The 19006-nt window shown below is 36.9% G+C and overlaps 1 protein-coding gene across 1 annotated transcript in view; it reads right to left on the bottom strand.

The window, feature by feature from the left end:
- The window catches only part of LOC120630901, a 33183-nt gene that overhangs the window by 5259 nt on the left and 8918 nt on the right, over positions 1-19006 (bottom strand). Inside the window, exon 2 of the mRNA XM_039900239.1 lies at positions 571-753. Coding sequence (XP_039756173.1) covers positions 571-753 — 183 coding nt within the window. The remainder of the gene's footprint in view (positions 1-570; positions 754-19006) is intronic.

Below are 19006 nucleotides of genomic sequence, written 5' to 3'. Positions count from 1 at the left end.
AATTTCGCCACCGCATTATCTATCTGTGAGGATGTGAAGCTGTCTGATATACCTACTGCAAATTCCTCCAAATAAGTTAATAGGTAGGTACGTACTGTGACCCGGGACGTTAAAAATCGCTTGCGAATACGAATTTTAGTTCAAAATTCAATGGCCTAATAGGTATAAACACTTTTGAAACGTCCAATACCTTTGTCTGTTTGTAGTGACTCTATGCATACTCATCAATAAATCTATAGGGTAGGCAGTAGGTGTTTAGGTATAGTGTGAAGAGCATGCGAATAGTAAACTGATTTGTGATGTGTGTGCGATTAATATAAATAAAACTTAAAACTGAGGTGAAAGCTTCGTGGGACGAGGAATAAAATCAGCACTGTGTATGTGTGTTCAAACTGGCGCAAATTTTCAATCGATTGACGTCGCTTTTGCTCATTCTCTCCTGACTCCCATACTAAAATACAATCCGCAGATAGCAACCACATGATTATAAGCAAAAAAAGTCTGGAATAAAAAATCTGAAACTTTACAGTAATTCGACTGATGATAATACTATGATATTAGTTCACTTACTGTATTTCTTCTGTTTCTTGCACGCTGACTTTGATGTGGTCAGATAGGGGTAAGAGGCGCCAGTGTTGCCATCGCAGTATTCAAGGCTGAAGAGTCCCGAGGTGTCGGCTAGGCTGGGGACGAACGGGTCATTGCAGTAGGGGTTGAGGTCCGATGAACACGACCAGCATCGGACTGCCTCACCTGAAATTGAAAGATGTGATAGTCAGTTATTTGGAACTTGTTATAACATATGGTTCGTTTTTGTTTCTATACAAAAGTAGCGCTGAGCGACGCACCTCTGTACGTTCTACGGCCGCGACGTCCAAGTTTTGAGCTCTGGTTGGACTAACATACATTAACCGATAAAATTATATCTATTATTTTCTCGTACTATTTCTATCAGACAAGACGACAAAATGGGTAGACTTGTCAAATAATTATCACGTGAAATTTCAAGTTCGGTTCAGCATTTAAGCAAAGCACCGGTAGCAAAGGTTTTTAAATTTCGTGGTAATAAAATACTGGCTTATAAAATGATAAAAAGTAGGTACCCAAGAACTGTCAATACTCCGCTTCCAAACAATGATGTGTTATCATCACATATTTGTATTTGGATCGCCTTCCTGAGTTTCTGCCATATAACGTTTTAAGCCTTCTCACCAGATTTAACCATTTTATTTAAAACACAATTTTTATAAAAATATAGTTTATTTAACCTTGGTTCAATACTCTGGATGAAGAACAATTTAAAATATAAAATTAGTGTATTTATATGTAAAAAGAATATATGTCCAAAATTAAATTAACGCCTGGGAATTTTAGTATAATGAATTCAATGGTAGGTGTTATTAAAATGAACAAGTTTTTTACCACAGATGATTGTACCTATTTCTAGAAGGTGACATCCGTTAGTTCCGACTCGCTAAGAACAATAGCGTGACAAAAACTATAAAAGTAGGTAGGTAATGCATATATTAAAATCATTGTTTCCCACATATATACAAAGCATAAATAAGAATTAACAATCATTCTTTCTGACGAACAGTTGTTGGCAGTTAATTAAAATATCCGATAAAGCGTCCAATATTGTAGTAAGCAATCGAGATATGAGAGTCCGTTTAAGATTTTTGACACCACCACTCCCTTTAATATACCTTTTTAAATAGTTATGTCAAAATCAGTTGGTATGCCAAGAGTAACGTAGTTAGTTCAGGTGACTCTTAGTTTGTGTCTGTAAGTACACTGATACTTCCAAGACATCAAAAAAATTAGTAGTTTTTTTTTTATTGAAATAAAAAAATGTGCAACCCTGAATTAGCACGTAACTGTTTGAACTTTTTTACGCAACCTTCTTTTTTTGATGCTTCCCACCTGTACAAGCAAATCAAGGTTCTTGCTTTGATCATGAATCTAAATTATTTTTCCACGATTCAATTTTCTTGTGATAGAGAAATACAATCTTTTGTTAAAACAAAATATAGCAAATAGGTTCATAACGGTTATTATAACTCTGTTTCCAAAAATATACATTGGCATTTAAACAAATCATCATCAACTCAACCGAGTGACGTCCACTGCTGGACACTGGTCACACTGTGTCCAGCAGTGGACGTCACTCGGCCTAGTATTTTGTAGGGAGTTCCAAAAACCACGGTCCTGTACCGCTTGTTGGGGGTCAACCAACGCTGCGTTTACCGTTACAACAAATAAAATAACTATTATTAATATAGATTTTTCCAAAAACAGTGAAAACGCCCCGCGTACATCTCACTTTACAACCGCAGAATGTTGCTAGCTCACAAACTATTACCATTTTCAACATTTTATGCTAAACGTTTAGAACATTAGAGGTAAAATAATTGCTGTTAACTGCTTAATGGTATGAAGTGACTAACCACATGTTCTAGAAACACTTCTAAAGTGGAGTGTTTTTTAATGCTTTAATATTAGTCGTGTACACGGTATCTGTATGTATCTAATTCTGTGGGACGTAAATAAAGCAAGCAAACCCACTTTCGTATTTATAATAATATAGTAAGGATATCACTTGACATAATCATTCTGTTCAATTGTTATTCAAAGTGGTGTACCCAATGAATAATATGGTACGGTAACTATTCCAAGAATACCTCTATATATTGGTGACATGCCTTTTGATCTCTACAACTTTTGTACAAAAAGCATTCATACTCGTACCTATAGTGAAGCAACGCTTATAATAAAACATTCGCTAGAACGTTTTTTCATTGGGGTCAAAATTAAATCAACGAAAATCTTTTATGCTTGCATGGTATGCTAACTCTGTTGGTCTATAGACAACCCAATCCACTTATAGTTTCGGCCCTTCTCGAATCAACTGACCTTAGAGCTTCTCTCTATAATTTGGCTTCTACCTAAGCTCACGGACAAGTACAAGACAGACCTACAACCTTTGTACACCGTCTTCGCCAGCGAGATCCTCGGAAACGTGCTGACTAATCAACATTCCCCAAATGGTAATTAGAAAGAATATCTGCAGGTAGCCGAGCAGTAGTTTCAGATCTCTGAAACTACTCCTAGGAGGTAAAACTTGTTAGTTTAGATGAAAAAAGAAATCTTTCCTTCAACATCCCAACTCACAAATTGTATACATACCTTAACATAACCTAAAGAACTAAGTTATTTCTTATTCTTCTGCAATTAGGACGTAGGATTCGTCGTCGTAGGCACAACATGTCTTCTTCAAACTTGTAGAAAGATTTGTTGTTTAGTCTGATGTATTGTCATCATGAGGATTGCCTCGCCGCGTTTGTTGGTAGAATAACCGCCATCTTTTGGTTTTTAATAAATAAATGGGATTATGATTGTAATCTCCTGTTTATCAGCAATTCTCCCTGCGTATCTGCGTGCGTCTTCCTATAATGAGATGGGGTTAGGACGTAGTGGTCCACCCTGGTCTAGTGCGGATTGGTGGACTCCACACCCGTTTGAGAAAATTTTGGAAAACTCTCAGGCATGCAAGTTACTTCACAATGTTTTCATTCACCATTAAAGCAAGTTTTAATTTATTGAATAAAATGCAAGATAGAGGTGCGTGTAAACTGAACTAGTTCGAGCCCTAAAAGGAGGCTGATGTTTTTTCCCTTTGGCTACACTACTACTTATTATTGACGCTGTAATAATTTAATTTGCCTAGAAATCAACAATTAGCGTTTTCAGATAGACTTAGAAAACGGTGTGACATTATATTGTTATACCTTTGAAACGATGTTGCGTTAATAAGTAGGTGCCTACCAATGGCGTTTATTGTATTTAAATAGATCTAGGACGTGACACCGTAGGTGCGTAACGCCAAGGTGCTATACCGAATAACAATAGACGCAAACAAAATACTTTCAAGTTACAAGACAGTAAGTAGATAGGAACATTTTATTATTAACACCCAACGCAAAAACGACTTACTGTTATATGTTTGACGTGTAAGTATTTGTCTATCTGTAACTTCGTGTTTCACGAACGGATCAACCGATATTGATTAAATAAATATATTTTTTTACATTGAAGGTTAATTAGTCGCAGTGGCGTGCACTTCATATATGCGCAAAAGTACTGAGTACCCTAAAATTTATATACAACTCGTATAGGAGGAGGATTTAGACCTGGTAAGAAACCCAATGCACGTCCAAGATGGCCGCCGCCACTAAATGGCGAATTACATATTTTTCTACAACTCCCTCAGTATGTGTATCAAGTGAAAGTGCTTGACTAATACAATAATGTACACCTTATTAAGAGACGGGGGTTTTAATTTTTTTGTTAGCCGTTATACGTTCTCGATTATTTCAGGGTGAAGTTTCATTATTAAAAATACCATATACTAGCTTAAGCTACTTCTAGATTAAACAGCTTTCGAATGGTGACATAATTCACAACTCTTTTCTCTGTATAATATCATGGATAAAAATATAGATGTGAATAAAGTATCGATTGATATATTTAAGTTATTCAGGCCAATATTATAGATGGTCAGAAGGTGAGATTACGTCATCCACGCGACTTTATAATAATCTGACTGTGCCTACTTCTCAGCATATAGACCTATACGGCTGCACTGTGAGACTTCACAGTATAATGAGAATGCGGATATAAAAAAAATGAGATTAGTGCATTTTCTCTACAAGATTTAGTTCTCTGGTATGGCATGCGACAGTATCATTATAAAACTATAAATAAGAGATATAAATAGGTATTTGGGTGAACAAAAGTCGATGCCCGGCCTTGTTATATAAATAGTATCTATTACAGAGATTAACTATAAGGATAGACAAGAATTGGGAACATTTCGTCATGATAATCCGTCCAAATTCAGATCCGCCGATCCTCTATATTGGAACGAATTTTACATTAAAACCTATTAGTAGTTTCACCTATTTTAAATAAGTTAAAGTGTTACGACCCTTTTTTTATGAAAATTATATATTCCTATTTCCTACCTATTAGTTTACTAGCGGCCCCTTGCGACTTCGTTCACGAAGTCAACCTTAACCTATCATTGGTTCTATGCTCTTATTGACCTTGTGATATCATCACGCTAGCCTTCCTCTATTAATGGGCTATCCAACACGTTCAAGTAAACAAACATACAAACAAACAAACCCTTCAGCTTGATATATTAGTATAAGATATGCCACCGCTACCCTTTGCGATCAAAGTCCAGTCTGCAACAGATTGCTAAGGCAATAAGGCCGCCTTTGCGATTTACACAATAATGATTTTGTGTACGAATTCGTTTTCCTATAAAGAGTATCTCTATATATATATGCAACCGAGCAAGCCAAGTCAAAAGCAAGCCCGAAAACGAAGTTCCTACTAAACGTATGTATAAGTAACTTTACGCACTTTCACGAGTGTTGTCACATAATTGAATAAGCACTAATGTGGGTAGATATGATTTCGTATAATATGAAGTGCGGTGTGGAATAGGACTGAAGATAACGGTCAGCGTGAACCAGAATGCAGGTTTTATATGCGCGTCATATGCTTGCATGTTTACAAGCAACTGTTCCGTTTTATTTAAATGTCATCCGTTATTCCAATTAAATTAGGTTTAACATATACATTATCCACCAATCGGCACTGGGCCAGCGTGGTGGACTAAAGCTCACCCCCTTCTCATAGTTGGAAGAGACTTGTTCCCTGTAGAAGGCCGGTAATCTGCCTACGTTACCTACGTTACCTAAGTTATTTATTTTATTTTTACCCATAAAACGTTATCAATTCTATGACTGTGACCCACTCGTACAGGTGATGTCACGTTAGTAACGAATGTTTATTATTACTTACTCTACCACATACAAACTTTATAAGGGACATAGGTATATTAAAGCGTATGGGTGAACACCCATATGTTCTTTCCACGTGCTATTAGTCAATACGAATGTTCAAAACTATTGTAATACCTGCTTATATACTTCATCGGATAACGAACCTAATACTGACTTAGCAATAAATATTCTTAGTTACCCATGTGTCTATAAGCAGTGGCGTGCACTTCATACATGCACAAAAGCACTGGCTACCCTAAAATGTTTTTATTTGTAATGCTTGTGTTATTGATAATTCCAATTTATGGCATCTTCCTTCTCTATGCATACCACTAGGTACGCCACTGTCTTTAGGTGACGTTTTGTTAGTGTCGACTGCTTAATATAATTTAAGAGGTTATGAAAACTACATATAGAGATAGGAAGGGACCAAAATCACAAGAGTACCTAAATACCCTAATTTTCATGCCTGCCCTATATGTGACGTAATTTTAGTTATGAATGTTTTCATAATTTGACCGGATATTAAACCATATTATATAGTGAGTACCCATTTTACACAGGTCATTTTCGATGTGTTACGCAACGTTGAACCGAAGCCAAACCATCGTACGCGCTAATTTTTATGTTAATTTTATCGCAGCTATGTTTTCTAGAAGGCAGTTAAGATTCATTTTGTTTTTAAACAAGCAGTAGCCCGCGACTTTCACGTAAAATATGTTTCCGGTGTAACGTATTATCTTGGTTATAAAAAAGTAGGTATAGTGTATCGCCGTAAGCCTGTTTTATATCTGCTAACTTTCCATTACCGTGGTAGGTTCAAAATATCTAAAAGAATCTTTCCCTACCGATTAAGGTAGTTTTTATGTCTAAAGTGGGCATTCTACATCCTCCATAGTAACGATCTGTTTTTAATCGGTTTTTAAAACCTTATTCCTCTAATATTCAGCGTCGGAATTGGATACTATTGGTAAACGTCTGTTACAAGTATTCCATTTATAAAAATAACGAACTACATTAAGCAATATAAAGTGAAATAAATGAGTTAACTTTGTTGTGGGTATTATTACAATAATATACTTATGAGGGTAGGCCTTAAGGTTATTCAATAAATGATCCAGTCATCTTCCAATAATGGTTTGATTTAGACCTCTTTCTATAACATGGTGTCAGGTGTGGAAATATACATTAGTGATAGTGATAAAATATTGAGTTTATGATAATTAATACACGGAAGGATTGCAAAATATCTTAACCTATGCAATGGCGTATGAAAGTCGAGGAGATGGCGTTTACGCGGCGATTCAACAGCCGGCCCCGTTGCAACAAGATGGCAACTTAGCTACGAATTGGAAAGAATGGAAAAATGCATTTGAATACTTTTTGATTGCCACGGGCAAGGATAAAGCGACTAATAAAGAAAAATATGGTTTGTTTATGCACTGCTTAGGCCAGTACGGGCAGGAAATTCTAGAAGAACTCGATTTCACCGAACATGATAAAGATGATTATAAAAAGATATGTGAAAAGTATAGTGAGTATTGCGATCCTAAGAAAAACGTCAACTACGAGAGACATACGTTTTTTGAAACCTATCAGAATGAAAATAATTTTGAAAAATATTTAGGATTATTGAAAAAAATGAGTAAAAGTTGTGAATTTGGATCTTTGAAAAATAGTCTCGTATTGACGCAGTTGATACGTGGACTAAAAGATGTCCACATGAGGGAGAAGCTATTAGCGAGATCGTCAATAACATTGGAGGAGGCCAGTGCCTGGTGTCGAGCGGCCGAGCGAGCGGGCAAGCAAGCGGCGGCGTGCGCCTCGCGCGCCCCTGCGGGTCCGGCCGCGGCGCTCGAGCACGTGCAGCAGAGTGCCCGGCCTCCGGCTGCCGCCCCGGCGCCTGCGGTCGCTGCTCGTGCCGGCTGGCGGGGCCGGCGGGGCCCGGCGGAGTCTTCATATCGGCGTGTCAGTGATAGTGCTTGCGGAAAGTGTGGGTTACGGCATAGTGAAAGTATGCGTTGCCGGGCGTATTCGGTGAAGTGTTTTCGGTGCGATAGATGGGGTCACTTTGCCAAATTTTGTCGCGTGCGGGTTGCGCGCGAGGTAGTAGAGGACCCAGAGATGCTGGATGAGTGTCAGGATGAGTACGACGAGAATGGTGAGCTTCTCATGCACAATATTTCGATCGAAGCTTCAAATGAAATGTATGGTTCATGGTGTGAGACTATAGAAGTAAACGGCATCTTTGTACGATTTAAATTAGATAGTGGGGCAGAAGCATCCGTCATGTCCTTAGGCTCATATGAAAAAGCCGGTTTTGATAAGTCTAAGCTAATTAAGTGCAATACCGTATTAAGAGAAATTAGTAAAAATAAGCTACCTGTGATTGGATATTTTAATGGGTTATTAAATTATAATAAACAGAAATGCTGTGAAAAAATTTACGTTCTAGATAATAATTGTAATAATTTACTGGGCTTAAGGGCATGTGTAACGTTGAAATTAATTGCAAGAGTGCACCAAGTGTCTCTTGAACTTGAAAAATATGAATCGGTATTTGAAGGTATAGGTTGCCTGCCTACTATTTGTAAAATAGTTGTTGATAAAGCGATATTACCCGTTGTGAGCGCCTCGCGAAAAATACCAATGAAATTGCGGCCTCGTTTAAAAGAAGAATTGGACAACATGGTAAAATTAAATATTATTAAAAAAGAAGATGGGCCTACAGATTGGGTGTCGAACATTGTCATTGTCGAAAAACCGGATAAAAAACTTCGCGTTTGTTTAGATCCTCGCAATTTAAATCAGGCCATTAAACGGAGCCATTTTCAGTTGCCCACGTTAGACGAAATGGCGAGCAATCTTTCAGGAGCGAAATATTTTTCGAAATGTGACGCAAAGAATGGGTTTTGGATGATTAAGTTAGAGGAATCTAGTTCTAAGTTGTGTACTTTTTCAACGCCGTATGGAAGATATTGATTTTTACGGATGCCTTTTGGAATTAACTGTGCTCCTGAGATATTTCACAATGAAATGGTTAAAATATTTAAAATGGAAGGTGTGGAAGTGTTCATAGATGACATTTTGATTTGGGGTCGGACGAAAGAAGAGCATGATAGCCGGCTGATAGAAGTAATGAGAAGAGCAGTCGATAGTGGTGTCAAATTCAATAAAAATAAATGTGTCTTTGGGGTTAGTCAGGTAACTTTTTTGGGCGATATATTTAACTCGACGGGTATATCGCCTGATAAAAACAGAATAAGTGCCATCGAAAATATGCAGAAACCGACGGATAAAAAAGGATTAGAGCGATTTCTAGGAGTTACAAATTATTTGTCTAGATTCATACCCCGGTACTCGGAACTTTCGGCACCGTTGCGTGAATTATTGGGTAAAAATATTAATTTTGATTGGTCAGACTATTATGATAAGGCTTTTAACTTATTAAAATCTAAAATCAGCACGGCTCCAGTATTGAAATATTACAACCCCGAAGAGGCGGTGACAGTGTCCGTGGACGCGAGCGCGCGCGGGCTTGGCGCGTGCCTGCTGCAGGGCGGCCGGCCCGTGGCGTACGCGGCGCGCACGCTCACCGCCACGGAGCAGCGCTGGGCGCAGATCGAGAAGGAATTGCTCGCGGTCGTCTTTGGGTGTACGCGGTTTCATCAATATATTTACGGGCATAACAAAGTTACAGTGGAAAGTGATCATAAACCGCTTGAGTCAATTTTTAAAAAATCTTTAAATGAGGCACCAGCTCGTCTTCAACGAATGTTGTTAAAATTGCAACATTATTGCATTAAGTTACAGTATAAACCGGGAAAAATGTTATTTATAGCGGACACTTTATCCCGAGCTGCGACAGAGCAGGGGTCCGATGAAGACATTTGTAAAGATGTGATGGTGCACGTGAACACCCTTTATGAGAATGTGGAAGCTAACCCCGAAATGATACATAAAATACGAGAAGAAACAGGAAAAGATGAAACATTGAGAGCGGTCGGTGAATATTACAAAAATGGTTGGCCGGATAATAAAAGAGAAACAGATATGGCTGTGAGGCAATATTGGGCCGTTCGAAGTGAGCTTCACGTGGTAAAAGGAATTTTGTTCAGAAACAATCGAGTCGTCATGCCGTCAGCACTTCGAAAGGAAATGCTGAAGCGTATTCACGAAGGCCATATGGGTGTGGAAAAATGTCAACGTCGTGCCCGTGACGTCATGTGGTGGCCCGGGATGAGCACTGACATCCAGCACGCGGTGCAGGACTGCGACACGTGTCAGCGGCACCGCGCGGCCAGCCCTCGGGAGCCGCTGGCGCCGCACCCCGTGCCGGCGCTGCCGTGGGAAGTCTTAGCGGCAGACATATTTGAGTTGCAAAATAAATACTATTTACTCGTAGTAGATTATTATTCTAAATTTGTCGAAGTTGTTAATCTTTCCAATTTAACTAGTGCGTCGGTTATAAATGTATTCAGAGATATTTTCAGTAGATTTGGTATTCCAAAAAGGCTCGTGACTGACAATGCTGGCCAATTCTGTTCGGAACAATTTAAATTATTTACTAATAATTGGGGTTTCACACATGTAACGAGTTCTCCGTTGTATCCCCGGTCCAACGGGCTCGCCGAACGGAACGTTCGGACTATAAAAGCTATGATGTGTAAGTCATACGAAAGTGGCGAAGACTGGAAACTATCGCTATTAAATTTTCGAAATACACCACTTTCTGGAGAAAAGTGGTCACCGGCACAGCTTTTAATGAGTCGTCGGTTAAATACTCGTTTGCCCTCTAGAAATACTCAGTTAAAACCTAAAACTGTTAATCCGCAGTTAATGTTAGACAATCGTGCTGAACGAATAAAACAATATAAGTCATACTATGACCGAGGAACTAAAAGTTTAATACCATTATCTCAAAACGATCCCGTTCGAATGAAACAAAATAAAATATGGGTCAAGTCTCGTATTTTGCGTCCAGCACAAGAAAAACGATCGTATTGGGTACAAACTGAAAACGGTGGCGTTTATAGACGTAATAGGCAACATTTGATGAAAATACCAAGTCGAGGAAACGATGCCGATCGAATTAGCAATTCCCCTGGCTTGGATTGGGATAGTTTTAACTTCGCGCCAACGGGTAATACCACTCCGACCACGGAGCCGAACGTGGCGCGTTCACCGCGACCACCGCCTGCCCATCGGGTAACAAGCAGTGGTCGAGTTGTACGATCGCCCATTCGTTTTGCCAGCGAATATAACTATTAGGTATCTATCTTTGAACACGTTTTAATGCTTTATACTATAAATCCAATGTAATAATCTTAGTCTAAGTGTAATAATCTAAAATATTATTTTAAAATAAATTAGTCTAGCTTTGTCTTAAAATTAAGCTAAGTTTAGATATGTTAATACAATAATAATAATAATAATAATTGGTACATATAGATTTTCATAACCTACTATGAGTGCATGACAAAATATATAATTTTATAGAAAAAGGAAGAAGATGTAATAACGATAATAATGTTACTTACCTATTTAAATATTTTGATCTTAAGGTGATATGTAATTAAATATATTAGACTTATTATAAGGGGGGAGATGTTGTGGGTATTATTACAATAATATACTTATGAGGGTAGGCCTTAAGGTTATTCAATAAATGATCCAATCATCTTCCAATAATGGTTTGATTTAGACCTCTTTCTATAACAAACTTCACTTTTTAAAAATAAATTCGCTTGCGCTAGAGCCCGGGTTTTCGTTGTCGGTTTATTGTTTTGTCGGTTTTTCCGGGTAAAAAAGTTTCGTATGTAACTAGAATGTAAAGATAGTTTTAGATGTAATACCGTGCTTAAGTAACACAGGTCCCATGGGAACGATGGCTGTTTTTCCAACCAGATATTTTTTCGCAAGTAGGTAATTCCTGAATAAGAACTGGCAAAAGTTTCGCCAAAACCACACTTTGTTAATCCCTTTTATAAAAAAAGAGTTGTCTGTAGCGTTTTACTTTATTATAACTGGGCCACGGCCCAAAGGGCCGAAAACGAGTTCAACTCCCATACTATTTTTTACTATCACGAGTAAGAGTACATATAGTCGAATAGTTCAGATACCATCAATCAATGCATTCTTTCCGCCCTACAATACCGGTACAATATGATCAATACGTGATGTTAGCGCTATGGTACCTATTAGAAGTTCCACCCATTTTTGTAGTTAATATTACTAGTCAATATAGCCTTAATCTTTTTTTCTTTTTTATTCCACTACAAGTTAGTCATTGCCTACATTCTCTCCTAATAGTAAGTGTTTATGCAGACTAAGATGGTAGTAGGCTTATCTGTTTGGGGTATGGCACCCCAATCGGTTTACGTATCTACGCTAAATTTTTCTAAACGACTTTCGTTTAGAAAAATTTAGCGTAAAAATTAGCGTTAGCGTGGTGACTAGTCTCCAACCAGACCAAACCAGTTATTTGAATAGATAAATACCTAAATAACCCCCGCCGGGTAGGAACGCGGAGATCATATTACTTCCACTTATAAGAAGATAGTGTTCACCACTGCGCCACGACAGGGAGAGAGAAAACTCTCAATTTAACGAGTAGGTTAAATTATTATTAAAAAATACAGGAATTTTTTTATATTTAATAAAAAAATATCCTGTATTTCAATCGAATTATAATCTACGTACTTATGATACACATATGCCCGTTTTCACTAAACCTCAGTAATGCTTAATGCGGATGCTTAATGAGCTGGTGTGATGGTTAGAGAAATAAACGTCTCACCATCTCTTAGATGAAGACTAACGACCTTAGACGCCAACTATAATGACGACACCGAGTCGGCGTTGCGTTGTGTTTAGGGTACTCGCAAACTGACACTTGACAGGTGAACCTTAAATCCATACGAATAATGACGAATGTGATAATAAACGAATATAAACACAAAATACCACACCCTGTGGCAAGAATCATAGACAAGTGACGTTGATGAGGTGCCTAGTAAAGACGATTGATGAAAGGTAAATGTATGCCCAGGAATCTCCATAGACTAGGTGTTACTCACTTATGCATTGCCTGTTTCCTTGGTAGTGAAAACGGGCGTTAATGTCTAATAACAGATAACCAAACTTAAATTTAAATATATATCAGTACGGAAAAGCTTATCGCTAAAGCTGCCTAAAGAGCGATCCCTTACAGATAACCTTCAAGTTAGACATTGAAAAGGTGGACATCGGTATTTAGGTTGTGTTTTATATAAATGATAATATTTAAATAAACTAAACCAACACGTTATATCTACAAAATAAGTTTAATAAACATGCACATCACTAAATAAATATTATATACTTGTAAACATTATTATCAATAATATATATATAAATACATATATGTATTTATATAAATATATACATAAATAAATAAATAATAAATAAGTATACTGCGACGATACACACATCGCCATCTAGTCCCAAAGTAAACGTAGCTTGTGTTATGGGTACTAAGATAACTGTTGAATAATATACATAAATACTAAATACATATTAAAACATATATGTATAATGTATATTGTATATACTCATTGTAGGAGAAGACCCGAGCCCTGTAGTTGGCCGGTAATGGGTTGGTATGATGATGATGTTTTATATACTACGGCAATGTGCAAAGTTATGATTTTCGCGCGTTTTTGATCTAAATAGACACAGGCATAACAAATGACGCACCGTAAAAGATTAAAGAAAGATCATCATTATCATGAAGTCATTACCGGCCCACTACAGGGCCCGGGTTTCATATCCACCACTTCATACGTTCTTGATAACATCGTGAAGAACTTTCAGACACGCAGCGCTAAAGCAAGCGAATCAATTATAAACGCACATAACTCCGAAAAGTTAAGAGGTGCGTGCCGGAAATTGAACCAGGTCCCCCCAAAAGGGAAGCCGAAGCCAAGCTACTAAGGTATTACCGCAAACGGAAGTTGTGGTAAATGTATATAAACGTAATCTTTATATGCCTATAGTTGAATTGCTGATGATGAATCCTTCTATGAAAAACTACAAAAACGTCACCATATACAATTCTTGCTTATTTAATTTTTGTGGTTAACATTAGTTGTGGAGTGTTATGAATTTAGTTTTTGCAAGAAAAAGAGAATCAGGTATCCCCTTTTTATCCCATATTTAGATAATAAAGGGACATTATCAAATAGAGGGTCGCAGACGTCGTTAATTAGGTACGTTAAACTACTTATAAAAGAGCAATTTGTCCTCTTCCGGCATGAAGAACCCTCGATGTCATTTTGATTATTAGCTTTGATGGTAGCCGGTACACTTGACTGCATGTATATTGTTCCTGAGGCTGTCACTTATTTCAATACATTATTTGTTACCAGGGTGCATTGTGAGATTATGAATATGATATGGGGCTTTCATCCGAATTAATAACATGAACATTGGGATACAACGGGATGCATAGATCGTATAGTTAAATAATAGAATGGACTTTTTGTCGGTCTTTTAAAACAGATAAATATAACAAATATATATAAATAAATATAGCAAATGTGTTAAATATTACATTTTAATTTTTTTTGCGAATAGCTTATAATTCTAACTTACGTTGAATCTTGCACAATCTTTAATAATAAATAACAATAAATGTAATCCAAAATCTTCAGATAACATATTGAATGAGTAGGTAAGTAGGTATAGTGCTATCAAAGGATAGCACTACTACTAACTATCTACCTTCCTACTATACCTTGTAAGTTAGGATAGTTAATGGGCATTCTGTTCCGTTTTTAAAGAAGCATTGTGATTTAGAAGTACTAAAAATTATTTGAACAATAAAGAAGAAAAATCTTTTCATTAAGTATAGGTACGTAACAACAGGGTCATAAATAAAGCGTTTATTTCCAACTGTATTACATTATCATTTGTGTTATAAACACAAACACAATAATTTAAAAGTTATTTCTGCAATTTAAATTTTTCCATCGTATTTAAAAAAATATAAACGGTCAAGCCGATTCGGAGGAACACGATAATTTTACACATGAAATATTTTAAGTCAGTGTGTACTGCCTTATACTATTGTAGTAGTGCCATGATCATTTAAATAGTTTCATAAACGGTGACTAACTTGACCCTTCGACCTGCCTGAACTCTATCCAACCCGGCGGACCATGGCCCCGTAATGAGAACTAGTTGCACTAACCTAATTAAAGATCATCATCTCATCATAATCTATTACGTGTGCGTTACCGTATAGGCTTATTTGGATTCCTTCCTTAAAAAAACAAAATCAATGTTTTTTTGGTATCCGAACAAAAAAAAACCTGTTTGAAGGTTTCAAGAACACTGTCAGAAGCAACTGTCTCAAAAAGATACAACATCTTTTTGAGACAGTTGCTTCTGACAGTGTTCTTGTCTGAAGGACGTGGTTGCCGGTTTTATTACAGCATGAGGCTGTGTGAAGTGAGTCACCACTGTGCTGATTCAAATGGATTGGAGCGGCAATGATTCGCAATCTTTTAGGAATATAGAAATAAAGATTATTATTATTTGACACCTACGACTAAGGTTCATGGATACAGGGCGGAATTTTTAGGACGTGTTCTTGCTTTTTAATACATATATCTAAAATGCTCTTCAAACGAGAATATTTCTTCTGTATTATTTTGTCTGTGTAAAATGGTTATTAGATACTTAACGGTCGCGTGATTCAACGCTATTAGACTAACAAAAGAAACTAATGTCGAAGTAAAACGTAGTTTTTTATTAAATTCGATTGGGGATTATGCGGGCCTTCTGATGAAGGAACGATACCCATGATTGTATAACAAGAGAAAAGCTAATCTGTACATTTATACGAATAAATAAAATTGAATTGTCGGTCTGGGATACCAAAGTAGGTAACTTCCTATTTTCAACTCCCGAAACAAAAACAACTGGGTATTATAAGTTTGTCTTGTCTATGTGAGTGTCTCGTATTTCCGTATTACTGGATGAACCGATTTTGATTGTTTTTTTTACCTAAAAGTTTGTTTTTAGTTTGGGAGGTTCTTAGCTATGTTTGATAAAAATCGGTCCACCATGGCTGTCGCCACAAAATTTAAGATTACAATCAGTGATGGCTATTAACCTAAACTTCGAGAAACAGAGTCAAAAAGTTTCTTATTTAATAAGCAATCCTATTTTCATAATTAAGTAGTAAACGTAGTTTATATACAAATATTGTACTAATAGTAAGTTATTTCAAATATCAATAGAACTATTATTAATTTAGTGGAAATTAGTTAAAAACGAACGTAGAAATTAAAAAATAAATATTGGATAAGCACTATGTTTACCTATACAGATACTGACCATATCTTATGAACAATTGTGATTTTAATAGTAGTTTATAATAATAATAATAATAATAATAAAGCCTTTATTTCCAACTTTAAGTCAATAACAATTTTAAGTCGTACATAGTAATTCATACATTTATTCATTGTAATTTTAGTCACTTTGTGTATGTCAAAAATTTTACAATCATTTGCCATCTTAAATTTAATCTTAATTATTTTTGTTATTTTTCTTTGTCATTTATAAAATCGTTGATGTCAATGTTAGGTATTCTACGTCAATTGGAATGCCCATTTTTGGGCATAGGCCTTCTCCATCCTTTTCCATCTGTTTCTCTCTCTCGCCAGCCTTGTCCAGGTAGCCCCAACAGCCTTGATAATATCGTCACTCCAGCGACGCCGCGGCCGTCCTCTCGGTCGGCGATCTTCGCGTGGGTACCAGTGGAGTATCTTTTCAGTCCATCGCCCGTCCTTGGCTCTCGCTATGTGTCCGGCTCAGCGCCATTTAAGGATACATGCTAGTTTCGCCGCGTCGATTATTTTCGTCCTTTTCCTAATGTATATATTTTTAATTTTGTCTTTTATTTTTAGGCCTAGCATGCTCCTTTCCATGGCTCTCTGACAAACCTGTATTTTATGAATCACATTCTTAGTAATAGGCCAGGTCTGGCATCCATATAATAGAGTCGGTGTAACCACTGAGTCCATAGCTTTTTTCTTCATTCTGACATCCATATTTGACTTGAATATATGTTTGAGAGACCAATATGAGGCCCAGGCTTTTTTGATTCTTCTTTCGACTTCAACAACATAATGTCCTTGAAAAGATACACTCTGGCCTAAGTACACATACTCATCAACGTATTGTATAGATTTTTCGCGTATAAAAAGTAGTTTAATGACATCAAAATAATGTTTGTCTGTAAATCTTCTTAGAACGGATGTACAGTTCATCATTTATTTATTTATTTCCCATTGTAGCGGTCTCCATATTACCAAACTAGATGGCGCTGCAAAGATCCTGCATCGCGCTAACGAAGTGTTCATAAAAAATTATCAATAAACAACTTCCGAAGATGAATGGTTGCACCTCGGTACCCGAGCACGGTCACCCGCTCGGTGGAAGATTTTGCTATTGGTACGGTCATAATATCTCCCGTACGCATCTTACATTTTTGTCATTACAGGACAATGTTGCCCTGATAAACATGGCATGTTATGTAAATTTTACAATGATATTTATAACTATAATGTAATATGAAACTCGGAACTTGTTCAGTAACTTGGTGAGCTAGTTCGGCACCGCCAGTCTCTCCTGGAGTCTCTAAGCAGTAGTTTGCAGACTACGTCCTTTAGTTGAAACCAGACAGCACATCAACCAATTACAGGCCCACTACTGAGCATAGGTCTCCTCCCACCATGTGAAGGGGTTAAGGTTAAGGCCGTAGTCCGCAACGCTGGTCCATAGCGGATTGGTCTTTGAAAACATTATGTAGAACTCTCAGGCATGTTTTCCTTCACCGTTGAAGCAACTGATATTTTAATTACTTAAAACGCACATAACTAAGAAAAGTTAGAGGTGCGTGCTGAGATTCAAACTCGGCCCCCCGAAAGTGGAGTCGAGCTACTACCCAATGCGCTATCACCGCTTTATGTATTTGAATAGACACACATAACATTTAGCACGTCTTAAGCCAGACTCACTTGGGACCTAACTCAATAATATAATGAGGTAGGCCTCATTATATTATTGACTCGACTAACCATTATATATGTATATTAGGTATACATATATAATGGTTACCTAGGGAGTTGTTGGTTTGTATATACCTATGTATGATTAGAGTTATTGAAATTTGTAGTAACCGACCTGGGACCTTGCTACCATCGTTTAAAGCACTATTATTATAATATTGTCAAAATATATTTTAAGATAATAGCGTTCCGAGCGAAGGTAGTATGAACACAGTACCTACACGAGGTGACAAAGTCAGTTGTTTCTGACAAACTCAGCTTTGGCTTTCACCGATTTCACGAAAAAAACTTTTTCTTGATTTTAGAACAAAATAACCTGTTCTTAATTAAATCCTCATGTAACGCATTTTCTGGTGTCAATTAAATGATTACACAATATTATATTCAAACAAATGCAAAGTTATAAAATCTGTGCAAATATTTCAACAAAATAAATAGGCTAAGTGTCTAGTTTTGCAAACACTCACAGACGTATGTTAAATTTTATATATGAAGATTACCAAAGGCATAATTAGTTAATTATGCATTATATAAAATTATAAACTCTATTGTGTTCTGTATTTCGCACGTATATTGTGCGAATGAGATAGCACGATATCGGCAGTCCGTTATAAATCCATTCTTAAATGTTTATCGCCCTTCATCAATAGCCTATAACAGTCCACTGCTGGACTAAAGGTGATCTCCAAAAGAGGGGGTTTGAGGGGTTTAGGGCCCATGAACACCACGCTGGGCAGACGGGTTAGTGATCGCAGTAGATGTTACTTCCTCCGTTATATTCCCTTTGAACTAGATGATAGTTCAACATCCGCGGAAAGAGGAGGTGTGGTGAAAACCGTATCTACCTTCAAGATTAAAGTATAGAACACTCACTTATGGAAATAAATATAAATATACTACGACAATACACGCATCGCAATCTAGCCCCAAAGTAACCGTAGCTTGTGTTATGGGTACTAAGATAGCTGTTGAATATTTTAATGGATATAATTCACAAAGATACTAATAATATACAGATAAACACCCAGG

The sequence above is a fragment of the Pararge aegeria genome, chromosome 17 (genome assembly GCF_905163445.1).
Source record: "Pararge aegeria chromosome 17, ilParAegt1.1, whole genome shotgun sequence".
Classification (NCBI taxonomy): Eukaryota; Metazoa; Arthropoda; class Insecta; order Lepidoptera; family Nymphalidae; genus Pararge; species Pararge aegeria.
This window is presented reverse-complemented; position numbering and strand designations above follow the sequence as displayed.